Source organism: Monodelphis domestica, chromosome 3 (assembly GCF_027887165.1).
Source record: "Monodelphis domestica isolate mMonDom1 chromosome 3, mMonDom1.pri, whole genome shotgun sequence".
Lineage (NCBI taxonomy): Eukaryota > Metazoa > Chordata > Mammalia > Didelphimorphia > Didelphidae > Monodelphis > Monodelphis domestica.
The window spans coordinates 286,860,003-286,881,346 of record NC_077229.1 but is presented as its reverse complement, the minus strand read 5'-3'; the positions used below and the strand labels follow the sequence as shown (position 1 = coordinate 286,881,346).

Here is a 21,344-nt window from a genome sequence, read left to right as displayed (position 1 = left end):
AGCCGCAGTGTGCTGACTGGCAGGCAATGTTTGGGACATCTTTTCTAGTCCCCTCCCTTGATTAGGGTGAGCAGTGCTGTCCTAGAGAGGGCTGCTCAGTCGCCCAGGATGCTGCTGAACGTCCCTGCTGCCCACAGGGCCGAGCGACCACTGCTCCATGGCCCGCCTACGTGCAGGATCATGACTACAACTGCCAGTGGTCACCTCCACCTGTTGGGTCATCACTACCCCATTGCCTCAGGTCTTGAAGAGGGTGGACGGGGTTAGGATAGATGAGTGTGCACAAAGATACTCATGCGTGAAGGAGATTTAAGTGGAAAAGCCGATGCACAGAGACAGTCCCACTCTCTCAGTGTTGGAAGCCTGGGTCCATTGGCATGAAAAATTGTTACGTCTGGAGACTTCCTCAGCTGCATTGGATGGCCTTGTTGTCCTTTGTGCTCCAACACGCCCTAAGCACTCCACAGTGCTTTGCTGCGTCGCCCTCTCAGCCATTGAACCTTCTTATTGGTTTCTTCCGTCTGTTCAGCCAAAGCAGTCTTCACATGCTGGGTGAGCAAAGCCCTGGTTCACCATGGGTTGATGACCTGATGGCCACCTTCACAAGGTTTGGCCAGCCTGTCAAAGCCATTGCCCGGGGTGTGGCCGCTGCCACATGCTAGCAGCTACTGGGAGCCACAAGTGAGAGCTGGGTGTCAGGTGGGGGTCAGAGGCTGGAGAGCTGCCCTAGGAGGGCACGACAAGCCCTCCATACCAGAGATACTACCCCTCCCTGAGCACCCCATACCCCAAGCAAAGTAGGTCACTCTTAAATCATACTTTTTTGAAGATGAACTCTATCCAGAGATCAAGGCTGCTGAAGGTTCACTGCTTGTTTGCCAGATGTAATAAGAAATAAAACTTCCTCATAAGGCCAGGAAAAATAATGTAGGTAGTCATGTACCCTTTACCTTTCTCCCTTTTCTTGGGGTCTAGATGGCTGGGCAATATCCTTTAACAAATACAACTTGAATTGGTAATTGATGCACTGGGGATTCCTTTTATATATATTTTTTTAAGTAGTAGAGTAGAACCACTTTCCCCTAACCATTGATTTAGAGAGCATTAGCTGCTAAATGTTGGGAAACGAGCAGCTTAAGCCTTTGAAATCATCCTCTTAAACTCAGGATGCCCCTGGTTGTTGGGTGGATCAACTATGAAGGATTCATTGGAGCAAATTGAGAAGAATCAATCCAAATGAGTTATATAAGAGGTGTGACCTGCAGCTTCAGAATAAGTACTTCTATTAATGAGATCCATTAAAATGAATTTCAAAGTGTTATTGCATTATACTTTATTTTTTGCCTTTTATAAAGAATACATGTTATTTAGTGGTATTTCCAACCACTGGTGGCATAGTAGATAGAGTGCCTAGACTAGAGTCAGGAAAACATCTGGCCTCAGAAGTATGTTCCCTAGGCAAGTCATTTAAACCTATTTGCCTAGTTTCCTCATCTGTAAAATGAACTGGAAGAGAAACTACTTCAGTATTTTCACCAAGAAAACTCCAAATGGAGGCATGAAGAATTGGATGTAATTGAATGACAACAAATTTCCTCCAGTGCCAAGTTTCACTGAAAGAAATTTTCTTTTGATGTTCCAATTGATGTATGAAATGCCAGCATTTGATATCCTGAAAAAAAAAACTCTATGTTTAAAAAAAACCCATCCAGATTGAGTAAGGATGCCTGGACAATGAAAAAAGTTAAACAAAAATAGTCTTCCCTTTGTAAAAATTAAAATCAATGTCTCAATAATAAAATGTCATATTTTAGGAGATTTATTAATGATTGTTAGAAATCAAGGAATAAAGAGGATACAAAATAAAGACCATGTGCCCATGACTGATTAGCCATTTCAAAATCCACACTCACCACTGTCACCATGCTTGCTGCATGTCCAAGAGTGAGAGCAGGACCACCCACTCAATATTTATCCCCTCTCTATAGGAAGTATGTAATGACAGGAAGTCAGTGGGCTCCCGGGAAATGTAGTTCTTTTTTGGGAGTAACAGATTTTCAGTTATATACCTTCTATTATAAATAGACATTGAAGTGGATTCATGTCAGCTTTCTTTTTAAAGACTTCCCACCCCAAATTTGAAACTGCTTAAAACATTTAAAATGAATAAACATTTTTGAATCAAGATACTGTTCTCCATCTCCATTTTAATTTTCAGTTATTTTAGTGCAGGTTCTTTTTTTCAGATTCTTCTCATTTCCTTTTAAGGGATCTTCCAGAAACACCATTTTCTTGTTCTTTATCTCTATGAATTTTTTTTTTGTCCTCGTATTGTATTTTTCTTTACTGAGTGTACTATAGGCAACTTCATCTCTTCTTTTTCCTTTAAATTTTCAACCTTTCAAATTTAACTTATTTAGGGATTCTTGTGAATCCTCAGTGACTTAAAAAACCCCAACAACAACCATTGCTGTGTATTGGTTGTAAGGCAGAAGAGTGGGAGTTAAGTGCCTTGCCCTGGGTCACAAAGCTATGGCATATTTCAGTTCACATTTGAACCCAGGACCTTCCATCTCTGGTCCTAGCTCTCAATCCACTAAATCCTTCAGTGATTTTTTTTTAAAGTCCCTTTTCCCACCTCTTCTTCTAATAATACCAGTGTTACATCTTTGTTTCTTAATTTTAAATTTCCATTAACTGCTTGATTAGTTTTTCTTTGTGCTTCTTATGTCTTTTCTTTAAATAGGATTATTCTCTCTTTTGTTCCTCTGATGAAGTCTATCTACTTTATTTCTCCATAATTAGAGAAAAACAGGTAAAGATTTTTTCTACAGGTTTGATCATCTAAGTCAGCAGAGAATTTCAGCAGACATACAATCTTTTCATCCAGGGATTTCAACTCAGTGTCTTCTGCTTTTCTTCTTGCACATGTTTAGCTTTTGCTTCAGCTTTTGCTTGTGTGTGTGTGTGTGTGCGTGTGTGTGTGTGTGTGTGTGTGTGTGTGTTAGAGAAAGAGAGAGAATTATCTTTCTTAAAGAGTATCAGAAACTTTGTATCTTTATATTTTTCTCCAGAGGGAGGTTTCTACAAACTTTCCAGCAGATTCAACACCATCAAATATAGTAAGTATTGTTTCCTTATATGCTTTATGTTCTAACCATTCTCTTACATCATTGAGAATTGCATCTGTTGAAAAGCCTTTAACATAGATGGATTGGATTTATTTTTTTTACTTCATTTTTATACTCATCTGTTACTTCAGAGAAGGATTTGCTTGGAGATCTTCTGATTATAGTTTTATTCTCACTAATTTCTATGAGTTCTGCCTTTGATTTCTTTAGAGTATTTTTTCTTTGTTTCTTTCCTTCTTTCTTTGTTTCTTCCCTTACCTTCCTCTTAGAATCAATGTTGTGTATTGGTTCCAAAGCAGAAGAGCAGTAAGAATTAGGAATGGGGGTTAAGTGCCTTACTTATAATCACACAGCTAGAAAGCATCTGAGGTCAAATTTGAACCCAGAACCTCCTGTCTCTAGGCCTAGCTCTCAATCCACTGGACCACCTAGATGCCCCATAGAGACCTTCTCTCATTACAGTCTTTTGTCAGTTTGTTAAATCTGTTGGATTTGATCATTACTTCCAATCAACCATTGTCTATTTTGATCTATTTTTTAAAAAAATGTTTTCTCCAGGGAAAAGCTAGGTGGCTCAGTGGATTGATAGCCAGGCCTAGAGATGGGAGGTCCTGGGTTCAACTGTGGCCTCAGACACTTCCTAGCTGTGTGACTCTGGGCAAGTCACTTAACTCCCATTGCTTAGCCCTTACTGTTCTTCTGTCTTAGAACCCATATTTAGTATAAATTCTAAAACAGAAGGTGAGAGATTTAAAAAATTTGTCTCCTAGAAAATTAGAGTACCCCAAATAGAATTTGATTTGCTTATAATTTTGGATTCCAGATTGACCTTTTTTTTTTGCTATCCTCACTGCCAATAATTGTGGGAACTGTAGAACATTGTATCAGTGGTTGGAAGCCCAGGAGCTCCAGCCTCCTGGCCTCTTACTCCTACCCAGAGGCTTTCATGCCCATAGACTCAGGGCTCCCACCACCAGCCCTTTGGCCTCATCCCAAGCCACAGGTAGAGAGAAAAGAAGATTGGGTACTCAGGAAGAAGGGGGAAATCTGTGGATGGAGGAGTGAAGGGGATATGGTTAGGCTTTGCCCTTATGAGCCCTATTGCAGAGAATTTCCTTCCCAAGAAGAAGCCAAAGCTGCCGCACCCAGCCCTGAACATGAGAGGAGCTCTGGGGTTCAAGTCATGCTCTTACACAGTGCTTCAGTCAAATATTACCAAAAACCATTAAAAGATCTGAAGTGATTTTTTTCCAACCTTCTTCCTTAGTATCCATTCTGAGGCAGAAGATCAGCAAGGGCACGGGAATTGAGGTGAGGTGACTTGCCTAAAGTCACACAGTTAGTAAATTTCTGAGGTCACATTTGAACCCAGGACCAACTTACTCTAGGTCAGGCACTCTATTGTGCTATGTAGCTTTCCTTTTCAAAGTGATTTTGAGTCCCATTATTTATATTGTTATTATTTTAGGTTAACTATATGCTAATTTTTAAATGAAGAGAGAGCTGGTGAAAAGCTTTCTCTCTCCAGTTTGAGAAGTTATCACTGGAGATACCTTTACTGAGTACATATGTTCCTCACTTAAAGAAAATCAACTTGTCAAAATCCAAACTTCTAAAGTAGATAAATTGGAAGGTACTTATTTACATTATAAAAGGATTCATCAGGGAGTCTTAAAATAGGAGCTAAATTTGAGTTTTTATTTATAGATCATTTGACATCTTTAGAACTATCATTAGGAGCTACAGTCAGTGATAGGCCAATCAAAAATTAAGATAAACATTTTATAAATGAGAGTAAAAATTAGAAATGAAATAGAATAAATTTAGATAAGATTTAGACAAACTAAATCACATGGAATGCCATGTTAAAAATATATAGGTTTATATTTATTCTGTCAATGGAAAGAAGAGGACAGATACAAGAAACACTGAAGAGGTAAAAGCAATGAGACATGGTGGGCGATTGATTGACTTATGAGGTATGATGGAGAGAGAAGAGCTAAGAATGATTCCAGGTTTACAAATGTGGAAAGGAGACTGAGAGAAGAAAAGAGGAATTTTAATGGGTCGGCATGCTGAGTACAATTCTTGGTATAGTTGGTGCTTAATAAATGCTACTTGACAGTTGACTGAAATATTGAGTTTGAGATGCTTATGGGACAACCAAGAGAAGATGGTCCAGGTGATAGTCCAGGAGGATAACTGATGAAGTAAACCTGGTGTTCAGGAGCAATTATAACTTGCTATATCAAGATAAGTAAACAATCCAGTTCTGTGGAATGTAACTGACTCACAACATGCTTAGACTCAGGTTAACGTTTTAGAAACATAATACTAGATACATCAAAAGCAAAACAAAACAATGCTCTTTCTGCTTCATTTTCTCCCTAATGAAACATTCCATATTTCGTTAAGAAGTGCTTTAATCAGGTAATAATGCTGTATATAACTTAGCAACTAATTTCTACCTCTAGATGCACACATTTCAAATGCTGAGTGGCTCAACTTTCTACATCCTTTCCACAGCATCTTCCACATCATATAATGTAATAGAAATTTCACTGGCGAACATTATATGCATGATGGACTTAATGATAAACTAAACTTCATGGGATCCAAACACCATGAACCTTGAACAGAACGATAACCTAGTCTTGGTTTTGACTTTTTTAGCATTATGTAGTGTTATAGCTCCACTCCATCTCTTCCTGGAGACATTTCTTGAAATAAGGTGAAATGTAAAGAAATTCCTTCTTCCTTATTGTCTGAATCTGGAATGGTGAATAATAAGCAAGAGAATTGTAAGAGCATAATATTTTTTGGAGACATTCATATGTTTTCAAGAGCAATTTAAGGGATTTAATGAGGTACTGACAGGAAGGAGGAACAAAATCAGGAGTTGAGGAAGCTATTGCACTAGTCTTTTGAATATAAATCAGGCAATAGTGGGATTTAGAATCAGGGATAAGGTAGAGAGAATAAGAGGAGAGGATGCTAAAGTATTCCATAAAATGAAGAAAATAACAAAATAGATTTAAATAGGGCTTCATTAAAAATATTCTTCCTAGATACCAGTTCATATTACTAGAACTTAATACTTAGAAATATAGCAGTTGAACAACGTTTAATAAAACCCCCCAAACCTCATTATCCTTTAAAAGACTGTCTCTAAGATATTTTACACACAGAATATTGTTTGTGAAGAAAATAATTCAGAAATGCAAAAGCATCAACTTGGTGCACTGAAAAGAGTTTTGGATTTGGAATAGAAGGCCCTGGGTTCTAATTTCATTTTGCTTTTCACTCTCTCCAAAATCTAATTTTGGCTAAATCCTTTAATCTCTTTAGTTCTCAATTTATTCTTCTGTAAAATAAGAGATTTGGACTAGATGACATGTAAGATTCCTTCAGATTCTAATTATTATAACACCTAATTCATAAAGAAACTGGTCTCTCCAAAAGATGTTCAGAAAGAAGATAAACATATTTTGAAGGCTGAATAGAATAATTTATAGAAAGTCAGAGGCAATGTTGTATAGAGGGGAGAGTTCTATTTAACTTCCTTCTCAGAAACTTATTAGCTGGGTGACCATGAGCATTTAATCTTTATAAGGTTCAGTTTCCTCATTAGTTAAAAAAGGAATTATAAGAACTGGATTCCCTACTTCGTAGAGATGTTATGAGTGTCGAGACCAATGTACATTTATCCTTTCTATACAGCTAGATAGCTCAGTGGATAGATTCAGGAAGATGAGTTTAAATCCAGATCTAGGTGCTTACAAGCTATGTGCACCCAGTCAAGTCACTTAACCCTGTTTGCCTCAGTTTCCTCATCTGCAAAATGAGCAAGAGAAGTAAATGGCAAACTATTCCAGTATCTTTGCTAAGAACTCCAAATGGAGTTAAGAAATTTCAGATATGACTCTACATCAACGACCTCAGAAAGGAAGCCCCAAGAACAAGAATTATGCCCTTTTTTTCATCTTTATGTCACCAGAAAAGACTATTACACACAGGAGACACTTAAAGATGTTTGTAATTTTGTTGCTCAAATTGAATTGCAGTTGTCTTCTGATGCTCTTGTCAGTTTTACAATGACAACAATTTTCTTCTTGTTGCTCAGAATCAAACCAAGAATAGCAGTTCCTTTATTCCTCCCTTCACCTTCTGGAGTATAAAATTACCAGCAAGTCAAGATAACAATTTCTACTACTTTTAGTTGAGAAAAAACACCCTGTGCAGGTGTGAAATTCTTTCATCACTGCTATATCTTTATGTCCTTTTAAGCTTAATCATCCGCTTCTAAATTTTGTCATCCATCTTTTTCCTTCTTACCAGGCAATCAGAAATGAACTCCCTCCACCATTTTGGTTAGGCTTTACCCTCGGTGGATTGCCATTGCAGTGTTCTCTACTATTCTTTCCTTTTCTGGCTCATGGTATTTCTGCACAGGAATATCACTTCTTGATATGCCATGCTACTTTATCACTACCTTCATCTAATCAGGAATTGATTAGAATGAGAATAACATAGACATTTGCATTCCTTCATTCCAGTCATGAGTCACACACCATTAAGTCTCAGTGATACAAATATAAAATTTATTGCATGAAGATCTCCAGTTCAGTTGTGCTAGTACCCAGACTTTGCATTTTTGTGTATAGACACTTGAACATATAAATGCTGCCCTTTGTAGTGGTTATTATCTCCTTTGAATTTCTTGGTGTCTCTGTTACTTTTCTTCTCTTTATACTGTGCTTTCAACTTTCTAGCTTAGCATTTATTTATGAGCAGTCCCCACTCCCCAATTTTTGGTTTAAAGCTGTTTTGATTAGTTTTGCAAGGTTCCTGGAAAAATGTATTTTTACCAGTTAGGTGGTACAAGTGGATAGAGCACTGGGCCTGAAGTCAGGAAGACTTGAATTCAAATTCAGCCTCAGACACAATATCTATGTCCCTGGCCAAGTCACTTAACTTTAACCCTATTCCCTCATCTGTAAAATGAGCTGTGTAATAGTTAAAGGGATTGTAAAGGATTGAAGAGGTACAGAAAGCAACGACAAATTATTCCACTATCCTTGTCAAGTAAGCACCAAATGGAGTCATGAAGAATCAGACACAACCAAACTGCCTGAACAACAGGAATAATTTGTTGTACTCCATCCTTGGCCAAAAGTCTATAATTATTTTAATTCATGGCCTAGAAAACCTGGTATTCTATCCACTGTGCCACCTAGATGCCCTCACAACTCGTTCTTAATGGATCTTGTTCCCACATGCCTGGAATATTCTCCATCCTTCCTTATTTTCCTGGATTCCACAGTTTTCCCCAACTTTTGCAGAAGGTCTTTCCTCTCTCTCTCTCTCTCTCTCTCTCTCTCTCTCTCTCTCTCTCTCTCTCTCTCTCTCTCTCTCTCTCACCTCCAGTGAGGGAGCTTTTCCCTCTTATATTGCTAATTGGCTACTCTATATAAATCTCGTACACCTATTTATTTACTTGTAATCTCTTCCACTGTGATAGAGGAATGATCCAGAGACTTTGAAGGGCAGAGACTGGAGGACATGGAAAGGTTTGCATCCACAGCAGGGGATGGTGGATGAGGTTTGCAATCTTGAGGGAAGAGAGATTCTAGGTGGGAGACAGTTGATCTTTCTCTTGAGAAAAGCCAGGGGTGACAGACTGATCAGAAATTTCTCTCCTGAGTCATACAAAATCCCTCATTTATCCTAACCACCATTTCCCCCAAAATACCAAGAATTATGACAGAACCTGAGAAGAAGAAGAAGAGCATCAGATCTCACACAGCTCCTGTGATACCCTGAGTCTGGACATTGGCTCTGCTGTGACAAAGACCAGGGGTCACCAAACTCTGAACCCCTCAGAGACCAGACTGACAAGCCTGGGTCTCTCAACTTGGAGAGTAGGGAGAAGCATATTTTTTGACAGACAGGGACTTTCCTTACCCTCTTTTCTATAAATCCCAACCTGCAGACATCTTGTTTATCTTACCCCTAACCATCATTTGTTAGAATAAAGTCAGTTATCTTAAAATTGACTTCCTTGTCATATTGAAGGGGGAGAGAGATGATTTTCTCTCTTTCCCCAAGGGAAAAGGTTCACCCATTAAATCACTTTTTAGAGGGGAGTAAAGGCAGGATTATCGGAGAGACATATTTGAAGAAGACTAAAGGGGGGAATCCATCTCACCCTCCTACTTTCTGGGATCATGTACTCTTTCTCCGTTATACCCAAACCACCCCTCTAATACACCACCCAACAATTAGAATTAAAAAGACAACCCAAAAGAACAGTAGAACTGAAGTCAAATACAAGAAACAATGCTGATATACCATCAGAATTTGAGCTCACAGCCTTCCTTTCTGTTAATAAGATAAACAACAAACCAATCATTAACTGACAAAAATGGAAAATGATGTGCTACCAGCCCCAAACATACAATTTGTCAATTTGGGTTAACTGTTTTCCTGGAATGTACTTTGCTGGCAGTTTGAGAATTTTCTGGGAAATGTTTTATAACAAACAAAATATATTAACAGAATTTAAAAAAAATGAATGAGACAGTAATAGAGCTTAGCAGTAGACAGCTACTTCTGTCCTCTCCCACTGTCCCCCTGCCCTCTTATCATGATTATTTTAAAAAGCTCTTACTTGATGTCTTGGGATTGATACTAAGTATTGATTGATTCCAAGACAGAACAGTGGTAAGAGCTAGGCAATTGGCGTTAAATGACTTGCCCAGAGTGTCAGCATCTGAGCCCACATTTGAACCCAGGTCCCTGATTCTAGGACCGGCACTCTATCCATTGAACCACCTAGCTGCCCCTTCCATATCCTCTTAACCTAGGAAATAACAGAATGTTTTTGGTATACATGGAATCTGCCAGTAAAGCTCATGCTGGCAGAACTATGTAATGGAAAATCAGAATAGCTGCTTTGTCATAATGCCATCCTTTTGACTCTATTCCACCCAGAAAATGATTTGTTTCATGAATCTGATAAGGCCTCACCTAGACTTCATCAGAAACAGGATTAAATGCATTTCCAAGGAAACAGGCCCATACCTAGCAACATCGAGGGCTAAATACGAGCAGGTCTTTGACTGTAGGTAGCTTCTCAGCAGGGTGGTCTGGACTGGGAAATTGGATTGTGCCTCTTCAGAGACTCAAGTGACCTACTCTCTGAACCCTTTTTGTTTAGATTTGGATGAAAAGAGGCCCTTTTTTCTTTTAGAATACTTAGCCCCTGGCAGAAGGGAATGTTTTCCTGGATCCTTGAAAGACATTTTTAATAGATTGTTTCTATTTTTAAAAATTCACAGTAAACAAGTACTTGACTCTTATCCAAGGATGCAGAATCTGGGACTCAGTATTTAGATTCAGTCTCTTCTGGACAAATGATACTAGTATTACTCTGTTTCCTGACTAACAATCTGGATGATTCAATATATTTTTGGAGGGCCATTTTCACAAAGCTCCATGGGAAATATCATTTAGCAAAGCTCAGATAGTCCGTAGTTTGTGAAGGACATTGATAAACTGAACAGTGTCCAGAGGAGGGCAACTGGTATGATGAAGGACCTCAAGTTTATGTGACCTTTGGTTGAAGGAACAGGAGATGTATGTAGTTTGATGGAAGAACAGGGCAGAACCTGAAAACCATCTTTGAGTATTTGTAGGCTTTCATCTGAAGGAGGGGGCAAACTTGTTCTGCTTTTTGCCCGAGGGAAGAATCTGGAGAGGTAGAAGATGAGAAGAGATAAATTTAGTCTTGATGTCAGAAAAATTTTTCTTAAAATTAGAATTGGCCCAGACTGGGATGAGCTGTTGTGGGTTCCCCCCTCATTAGAGACCTTGAAGCAGATGCTTGATGATCACTTGTTAGGCATGATGTATTAAGGATTCTTTCTTCAGATGTATATTGGAGCAGGTGGTCACAGAGTTCCCCTTTAATTCTGAAATGCTATAGTTCAGAGACCATCCTTGCTATTACAGAAAACTAGAGAGTGAAATGAACCTATAATCTGAATTAGTTAAAGTAAGTGAGCTTAACCCTTACCCCCCCCCCCCATTAGAATATAAGCTCATTTCAAATAAGGATTGTTTCATTCTTTTGTACATGCATTCCCAGCTTCTAGCACAGTGACTTCTATATAGCAGGCACTTAAGAAATACTTGTTAATTGCTTAATTGACAGGAGTTAGGGGTCCCTGACCTCTATTGAAGATGCTAGAATCACAGGGGAGGCCTCCTTAGTCCCACCACTGCTATAAGAGGAGCTGGAGCTCGGACTTCCTCAGTAGTTCCTTTCTCTTGGCATTTGGGAACCACTTGCAAGCGGAAAGCCTTGGCTGAGAGAAAACAGTCATCCTAAGGGCTACTGATCAACTGGGCAGTGGTTTGGTGCTGAGACAATTGACCTGCTATACAAAAAGTTTGTCCAGCAACATTGGTGAAGCCTAGTGGTAGATGAAAGCATTATCTAAAGACAGTAAGATAGAAGTAGATAAAGGAATAATGGTTTCTGTTGCTGTTCAGTTGTTTCCAATAATTTCTGACTCTGTTACTTTATTTGGGGTTTTCTTGGCAGAGAAACAGGAGAGATTTGCCCATTTCCTTCTTCAACAACAGATGAGAAAATGGAGGCAAACAGGATAAAGTGACTTGCCCAGAGTCACACAGTTAGAACATGTCTGCAGATGGTGTTAAATTCAGGTTTTCCTGAATTGAGACCAGGTGCTACTGTGCCATCTAGCTGCCCACAACAATGACTTAGGCTACCTTAAAGAAGACTCATCTAGTACTAGTTTTCCTAACAACTTGTGGAAAATTGGTAGTTTCAACTCTTGATTTATTACTGTGAGTTTACAGATGACTGTAAAAACAAATTGAGACAGAAGTGGAAAGGGGTTGAGTGGTCACTTCAGACTCCCGCACCCCATTTTAAATGTCCTGGAAAATGCTGGTAATTTGGGATTTTCCCCAAAGCTCCAGCCAGGAAATGTCCACATTTCCTTTGCTTTTCTATAACAATGATAATGACTACTCACATTTTTATTGTAATCCAAAATTTAAGTAAGCATTTTTTTCACCAGAACCCCTTAAAGTAGATCATGTGAGTGTTGGTCTCCCTCCTTGAACACATGAAGATACTGTGGACCAGAAGAGAGAAGAAATCTGCCCAAGATCATGGGCTAAAAGGAGACAAAATTCAAATTCAAGACCCTGAATTCTAGTACCAAGCTCAGTTCTCTTTACTCTCCAAAACACTGCCTCCTCCATTCAGGATTCTTTAGGGGAACTACTTGGGGTACAGGAAAAGGAATCAAGATGCAGGAAACATGAAATGCTTTAGCATGAATGGTTTATTGATTTTGCCCAAGTTAATAAGAAAGTGAAAATACTGCTTTGTGGAAAAATGCAACACTATTAGCTCCATAAAAGGTGGTCCTTTCTCTTCTCTCCTTCCAACCTATTTATTGCTGTTGCCACAGATAAAAATGATATTTGTTTAGTCCTTTGGGTTGCTGACTACAGCCGTAGTCGAATAGGAGTATGGACTCAGGAGGGCAGCAATGGTGTAATGACGATGGCCAGCATCATTGGCCTTGAACACCACCTAAAAGGGAAAGCAATCATCATTAGAATTAGTGAGTGGGGAGTGAATAATATGGAGGATCAGTTCAAAGTCTAAGTGGCAGAAGTTTTCATGCTCTCCCCCCATAATTTGCTGACCTTTTCACAATATAAGGAATTTTCCTAACAAGAAGAGCGATGAGAAAATAAAATAAAGTAGTGAAGGTCCTAGAGACAGAATTTGTGGAGAAAGTTGGAGGAAAAACATGCTGGAAGTTATAAATTCATGTTGCAAGTATAAGCTGGATGATGGTGCTTCTACCATCCTTTTTAACTCTGATATTCTGTAACTGAGAGATTGCTGAGAGAATAATGGGCCATTAATTTATTGTCTATTAGCCTAGTCAATAAATTTATTATTCATCCTGGAGCCCAGTCTCTTGGCATTTTATTAGTTACAGATTTACAATTAAATGACCTGGGGGACTCAGAGAATAGAGAGCCCAACCTGGAGTTTGTAGGACTTAGGTTCAAATATGACCTCAGACACTTCCTAAATGTGTGATACTGGTCATTTAATTCCATTGGTCTAGTCTGTGTCTTTCTGTCTTAGAATTATTACTAAGACAGAAAGAAAGGATTCAAAAGATGAAAATTGAGTATCTCCCTGCACATATTTAGTAATCTAGGAACTCCGGATGAAGTCTATGGAGATGGCAGAAGGCAAACCAGGCTTTTATTTCTAGTCTGACAATAAACTGTATAAAGCTAAAATCTAGTTATAATCTTACGTATGCCTATGCTAGAGAGATATTAGTTATATTTGACTTACTTAATCTGTAAATTTTCTTAGATAATCTTCCTTGGACAGCCAGGTGCCTACTTTATATGGCATGGATACCTCTGAATGGGGACAAAAAGATGAACTAGATAACCTTTTCAGGTTCCTCTCTGTCCTGTCCATGATACTATGTTGATTCTGATGCCAGAGACATTGGATTTGAAGAAGTTTGGGGTTCCATCCTGACTCTGCCACATTATAGCTGTGTGCAAGTCATTTCCCTACCCTTAGACTGTGTATTTCCTTATCTGTAAAAACAAGAGGGTGGATTAGATGGTCTTGAGTATCCTTTCCTGCTCTAAATCATCTCATGACGCCATAAACATTTAGACCACTGGCTACTAAATCTTGTTCCTTTTGGCTGAATTATGTATAGACTTTAAAAAACATTTTGCTTTTTTCCATCACAAGAAAGTGGTTTTGACTATCTATAGGGTGAACTTGGTTCTTTTGAGATATCCTTTTTTCCTTTTCTTTTGTTTGTATTGATTTTACTCAATAGTATCACTTCTAAGGCAGAAGAAGTAAGGGCTAGGTAATTGGGATCAAAAGACTTGCCCAGGGTCACAGAGCAAGGAAGTGTCTGAGGTCAAATTTGAACTGAGGGCCTTAGGACTGCAGGCCTGGAGCTCTATCAACAGTGCTACCTAAGCCATCTCTCTTTGAAAGAGAATCTCAAATGGACTCTTGTGTTTTTCTTTCCTAGATGAACATAGGAATATTAGTGTATACATAGTTTTTTTTACCCAAGTGTTGTCCATATTAAACAGAGAAATTCAGCATCTCATTATACTCACATCTGCATACTCATGGAATGGGGAAACACCAAGGGCGTTCCAATAGGAGAAGGTGTCAAATTCCACCTTGTATAAACCCTCTCCAAATTTTTCATCATTTGTGAGTTCATGGATCTCTCCATAATCGTTGGTTTTCCTAGACAATGTAAAAGTGAATGTTAAATAGTGTATGGCTCTGCAGGCAACAAGGAAATAATTAGCAAGATGACATTAACACTGGTAAAATATAATCATGTACATAATATAACCCAAACTACATGTCTGCCATTTATTTTCAGTCACTTCACTGGGGTTTTTTCAATAAGGGCACCAGATGTTTATGAGGCGTATAAGGGAAAAGAAGTCATTATTTCTGGTCTAGAATATTATTTTCCTTTCTGTGGGTAGGTGGAGAAAATATTCATGCATATTCATGCAGGAGTCCCCATTGCCTTGCAGGGAGTAAGTGTTTAATCAATGTTTGTTGAATAGAATTACATAAAGTGAGGGGGTTGGATTAGATGATCTCTTCGGTCCCTTCTAGCTCTAAATCCTGTGAGATGAATTGAATAATCTAATTTCCTAATGCAATTCTCTCACAGATTTGCATTCTCCTCTCACATGGCATGAGTTATGTGTAGTTCAGAGAGATTTGGATGTGCAAGGAGACACCTCAGTTATGAAAAAGAACATAAAGCTGACCCCTTTACTTAACCTTTCAGTTAGCCCTTTTCCAGTCATATCCATCTCTTTGTGACTCTATTTGGGGTTTTCTTGGCAGACATATTGGAATACTTTGCCATTTCCTTCTCCAGCTCATTATATCTACTATACCACCTAGCTGCTCCAATCTCCCCATTTATTGACTTACAAACGGAATTTGTTTGGTTTTTGTTGTTTCCAAGAGGTTAAGTACAGGACCAAACATTACGTGATCAAGAGGTTCAGAGGTTACAAGAAACAGATGGTCATGGAAAGTGGCCAGGTTCTTGAAAGCGTTGTACCTTTTCTTTAGTCTTTTCTTTGCTTTAATTTTGCCCTTTTTTGGAAAGAATCACGCAAGTTGGTTATATTATTTTCTATCCCTTGATAAGTCATTTTCATATCAAGCATCTGAATTCTCTGTTAGAATGGCAATACCTGTGTAGAATAATCCATTGGGCTACTTTTCAAGTTCTCCTTGGTATTTTGTGTAGACATAAATGAATAAATACAAATTCAGTTAAAATCCCCTCAAGACAATAGACTTCCTAATGATGGGTGAAGAATCAAAATGTGGTTATTACAGATTCAATTAAGCCACAAAAGTGCCCTTTTCAAGGGATATAAATACTAAGCACCTTATATTCTTCCATTCTGTTCTGTATGACTTAGTTGGCTGCTCTGTCTTTAGGTTAGCCCATTGGGGTTTACAAAGAGGGGCAGCCATTCCTCTGAAAAAGCTTCAAGGGTAGGGATGCCTAGGTGAGCAGGACTGAGAACTCATTTATATGGAATGGTAGATGTCATTGGGAAGGGGGTCAAAGAATCATTGATCCAGAGTTGGCAGGGATCCTCAAGGTCATTAATAAGTAAACTGAAGCCCAGAGAGATTAAGTGATTTGCCCAATAAGAGGTCTCAGACAGGATTTGAGCCTCTGTCCAAAGCAAGCATTTGAGGTGTCTAATTGAGGACTAGTCCAAGGCTCAGGTGTTTACTACTAACAGGATGAGCTTGAATAAGAATTTTTATCTTTCTGGGTCTTATCTGCAAAATGAGGATTAAAAACATTTAGACAACCTACCTACAAATGTGGCTATGAAGAACAAAAAGGATAAAGTCTATAAAGCTGTTTTTAAAGTATAAAAAGCTAGTTTTCTTTAAAGTATTTGGGTTTTCATGTGTGTGGATTCTCCTTCCTTTGATTTAAATCACAACTCTTCTATGTCTGAGCAGATGGACTTCATGAGATGTTTGTGCTCAATTAAAATTTTTTTTATTTTTTAAATAAAATTTTAAAAAATATTTTTTCCATGGTTACATAATTCACGTTCTTTCCCTTCCCTCTTCCTCCCCTACTCTGGGAGCTGATAAGAACTTTGTGGTCAATTTTTTGATGATTTATCTGTATAGAATATATAATTTTTGAGGGCAGGGATTGTTTAATCTGTGTGGCCCCAGTGCCTAGTATATTTGGTAGACTAGATGCTTGATAAATATTTGTTGATTGATTATTTGATCGCACCCATCTGACATGACTTAGGCTGGTCCTCACATGACTGACATCACTGGGCTTAAACTAATGCTCGCTCCCCAGCTTGGTGAGATCTGTGGGAACTTTGTCTCTAGAGACCTATGATTAGGGATCCCAGGACTGACTTCATATTAAAAAAAAATATGAGCAAGCATTCATTTTGAAGGGATGCCTTTGGCCCCTTTACAAATGTTTGCAATTAGCTGCATGGAATGATACCATTTTCTTTCCCCACTTGAATATCTCATTCTCTGACAAATGGTGGAAGGCAATGGGAAGAACTATCACCAACTAATAACCATTTATTTGATGGATGTAAATCGTCTTGCAAAGGGCAGGCACTGGATACTTACCCAGTTGCAAAGGGCTCCCATGTTTGCTCCTCAGATTTTTTGAACACTTTCACATTCACGTTGACCGCAGGGCTTCCTCGGACTGCATCAAGAACTTTAACCATCAGAGGGCATTTGGAATCTTCAGCTCCATGGATCTGTGGAAGGCAACAGAAAAGCTCAGGGGGTGTTGGACATCTGAAGTGAGACAGGCATGAGTAAACTTTCCAGATGCTTAATATTCTTTAAAATGAGTTTGGGCTCCCACTGGAAGGCTCTTTCTCATGTGTGACTATTTTTTCTTTTGATCCAGGGCATCTTGCTGCTGCAGCTCCTACAAAACCCTTAGAGATGCTAAATAAATGGAGCCCATTTTTATTTGGAAAGGATTCCTAGACAGATGTATCAGGAAGGGCCCCTGGACTCTTCAAACCTGTGCTAGGAGTTGCTCCAGAAAGTATTAGATTCTTGAGTTATTGAATGAGGCAGATGAGTGGTATAATGGAGAAATAACTGAACTTGAAGCAGGGAAATTCAGAATTTGAATCTCATCTCAAACATGTGGCCTTGGACAAGTCATTTAACTGCTCTCAGCCTCAATTTCCTCTTTTGTACAATTGGCATCATAATGGTACTTAACCTCACAGGATTGTTGTAAGGATCAAATGAGATAACATAAACAAAAAGCTGTGTGAGCCATCTAGGTGCTAGATATTGATGATAATGCTGCTTATAGTAGCTATAGAGTCAATGGCAAACACTTTAAAAATGCTGGATAAAGGTAGTTAGCTAACACTTCTATTGGAAGTGTGCAGAGTGTTTTACCTATATCATCTCACCAGATCCTCACAACAACCCATAAAATAGATGATATAGTTATCTCCAGCTTACAGATAAGGAAATAGAGGCCAAATGAGGTTAAGTGACTTACCCAGGCTCACACAGCTAGGGTCTGAGGCAGAATATGAACTCGGCTCTTTACTTCATTAAATTCAGTATGCAATCCTTCTCAGGCTAATTTTACAGCAGGTGAGAGAATTAGGTAAACGTGAAATTGAAATTTTGTCTTTTCTGCACCAAGAATCTCCAAATTTTAGTTAGTATATCCCAGAATCACAAAATCTCAGAGTTGGGAGGGGCCTCAGAGATCATGAAGTGCAACCTGCACTTGAATAAGTATCCCATTTACAACATACAAGGGTCATCCAGGATATGCCTGAAGACCTCCAGTGAGAGGGAATCCCCTCCAGCCCCAAACCACTTTGTCCACTCTGGGACAGCTTTCCATTTTTGGAATCAAAAGCATTTCCCTTACATTTATCTCTTTACAAAGTTCATCTACTGCCTTCCTGTGCCAGGGAGACAAGTTACAGAGCTGAAAGACTGTGGTAGACTCTTATCTTTATTTGTTTTCCATGTAGAAACTTCACAAAGGCTAAATTCCCTGGAAAACAAGCCTTCATTCCATTCCTATTTCTTTCTTTCTCTACAATTGCCGAGGTACCAACAGCCCCAAAGAAGCGGTCAGAACACAGTGAAGAATATTAACTCCCTGCTCAATTAAGTTGACCTTTGACAGAACTTACTCCTCTCTGGGGTTCACTTCAAATAAATTACATTTGAAAAGAGATTCATTCATTTTAAATTTTAAAAAGTAACCTAACCAGAAAAAAAAAATTCCCCCTTGTCTGCTAGGGATATATATGAGAGTCAACCACAAAAGAATGACTTTTCAGGAACCAAACTCACCACAGGAGCAGCATCAGACACAAACAGCAGGCTGGCAAGGCCCAGGAGGAGCAGGGAATGAAAAGCCATTTTGCTGGTAATGAGCAAATCTCTGGGCCAGCCTTTCCCAGGTTGGGGCTTTTATATCCCAGGCCTGTGAGTTAGGCTGCTTATCCTCACCCAAAGGACCTCAAACCTGCTGATTCTGATTATTTACCTAGTCAACAGTAAGAGAATAAGTAACTCACTCAAATATGAACCTTGTCTGCAGAGATTAGGCTGTCAGAACATTCTCTCCATGGAAAATTGCTAGGATTCATTAGCTTAGAATAAAAGAATTCATTTTCTTTGGAATGTCTTTGGATATTGGATTATATCAGAATTATTGGATTATATTGGCATACCATTGAATCAATATCATTGGATATATTTGCATAGATTATCATTCTTAGCAGATTAAAAGATTTAAAGAGTTTAGAGCTGGACGGGAATCTATAGGTTATTAAATCTAGTGTTTTTTTCCACTTAACAGATTAGGAAACTGAGGTCAGTGGAGGCTTGCCCAAGGTCATCCAGGGAACAAGTAGAATAGCTACTAACCCTGACTCTAACAGGGGATTCAAACCCAAGATGTTTGAGATATGTGAGCTGTGTACCCTGGGCAAGTTGATGAACTTTTCTGTGACTCTGTTTCTTCATCTGTAAGATGTTGGGTCTGGACTCCATAACTTCTTAGTTTCTTTCATCCTTAACTCTGTGACCTCTAATGTCAGATTCAAGACTCCTGCCCCTATAGTATGGACTCAGCTTATTCCTTTTACAGCTCCCTGCCTATTTCCATATTCTCTCGCTCTGTTCATTGAAGCAGGAAGAAGGAAACTACAGATGAATTATTTTTTCCCTTCAACCACAGCATTCATCTCTCTCTCTGTGAAAATGGACTACATTAAAACCCATTACATCCCTTGATAGATGATGATGAGCCTGCAGAGGAACCCACCTCCCTTCCCAAGACAGCTTTTGAATGTAAAAAGGTTTGCTTTTAGCCAAATGAATTCACTAGGATGCACTGTAGCATCAGCATTTTCTCTCCTGATTTTTTTTTTGCCCTTCTCCCACAGAGACTCCCTAAGTCCAAGGTAAAAGGTCTCCTGCCTAATGAGAATGGTTAAGAATGAGCAGCGGAGGCGAAGAGAGCAGAAGTGGCCATCCTGAATCTTCCCTCCCCTGGCACATCCAGCTGCCTTCTGTCAGAAGCAGAACTTCAGGGGTATGATCAGAGACAGCTGTTAGAACTGGAGGCAGTGATTACCATAACATTCTATTCATCCTGACAGCCTGCAAGCCCAGGAACTGAAATCATCTGAGAGCATTTATCAAGTGCCAACCCAAGTGTGATGCTGTTCTAAGTGTTATCCTGGGCAACTGAGACAGACCTTGCCCCTGTTGGAGACATAGGCAAATATTGTAGAGGCCATAGAGCAGATGAAAATGACTAAACAAATATTTGCCAGGGGATGGACAATTTGGAGCCAGCCCATTGTTAAATTTTTCAATGTGAACATTTATACCCTCAGATCGTGGCAAGAGCTCGATTTATTATTAAACTTTAGAAAGTGTTATCGATGTACATCCAACTTTTAGATTCACAAAGTTCTTTATATTCATTATCTCATGAGTCTTATGATACCCCTTCATGAGTCATCAGAAGCTCTTTGTCCAACAAGTGATGGGCTGGGGGAAGTTAACGTCTTTTCTTTTGACAACACATGAAGACTTACCCTAAAACTGGAGGCAGAAGGGACCTCAGAGGTATTATTTAAATTCAATCACCTAGTTTTATTCCTTTATTCCATAAAGGAGGAAACTGAGCCTCACAGTAGCCCCAAGGGCAGGCAGGACATAACAGAGCTACTGTTCAAAACTATGTCCTTTGGTTGATGAGTATATGATTGGGGATGTGGACTCTAAGCAATCACCCTAATATAAATATTAATAATATGGAAATAAGTCTGGATCAATGACACATGAAAAGCCCAGTGGAATTGCTCATTGGCTACGGGAGGCAGGGTGGGAGGGGAGGGAAAGAATATGAATCATGTAACCATGGAAAAATATTCTAAATTAAGCAATTAAATAAAACTTTTCAAATACAAAAAAGAAAAACAAAAATCTAAGTCCTTTACCTTGAAATCCATCATACTAGAAAGAGTTAAAGAGCAGGAGAGCTCAGCAATTCTACCATCTTTGTGTTTAGTTTGGGCAGATGATACTATATTCGCTTTCAGATGGTTTAGAGATGGAGTGAGTGTTCTTATTTATTTTTTTAATATAATTTGATTTTTAAAATATTTTCCCATGGTTACCTGATTCATGTTGTCTCCCTCCTTTCTTCCCTCCACACTCCCAGACAAGCAATTCCACTGGGTTATATATGTATTATCATGGAGTGTTCTTTAAGATTCGATCAATAGACATTTCAGAGGCAGATAAATAAATTTGCCTGTTATCAGCATATGCCTAACAAAATTCATAGGATTGTGGTAGCAGCTGTGGAAATGGTGATGGAGGTGGGGTCAGAGGCCTCCATTTGCCAGGAGGACTAGAGACTGCCCTTGTGAATAGGAGCAACCCTAATGAGGCATCCAGATTCAGGAAGCATTTAAGGGGGCAGAGAGCAAAACAGTGCTTTATTTTATTTTGATTTT

General features: G+C 38.9%; 1 protein-coding gene and 1 pseudogene across 1 annotated transcript; both read right to left on the bottom strand.

Moving 5' to 3' along the window:
• Positions 1–2,322: 2,322 nt before the first annotated feature.
• Positions 2,323–5,712, bottom strand: LOC130458101 (lupus La protein homolog; annotated as a pseudogene).
• Positions 5,713–12,496: 6,784 nt separating this feature from the next.
• On the bottom strand, positions 12,497–18,733 carry TTR (transthyretin; the record flags this gene model as incomplete). Its single annotated transcript, NM_001032968.1, is given in 4 exon segments — positions 12,497–12,768; positions 14,364–14,499; positions 16,930–17,066; positions 18,658–18,733. Coding segments are annotated over 4 exon segments (450 nt in total). The 3' UTR covers positions 12,497–12,660.
• Between the last annotated feature and the right edge of the window lie 2,611 nt (positions 18,734–21,344).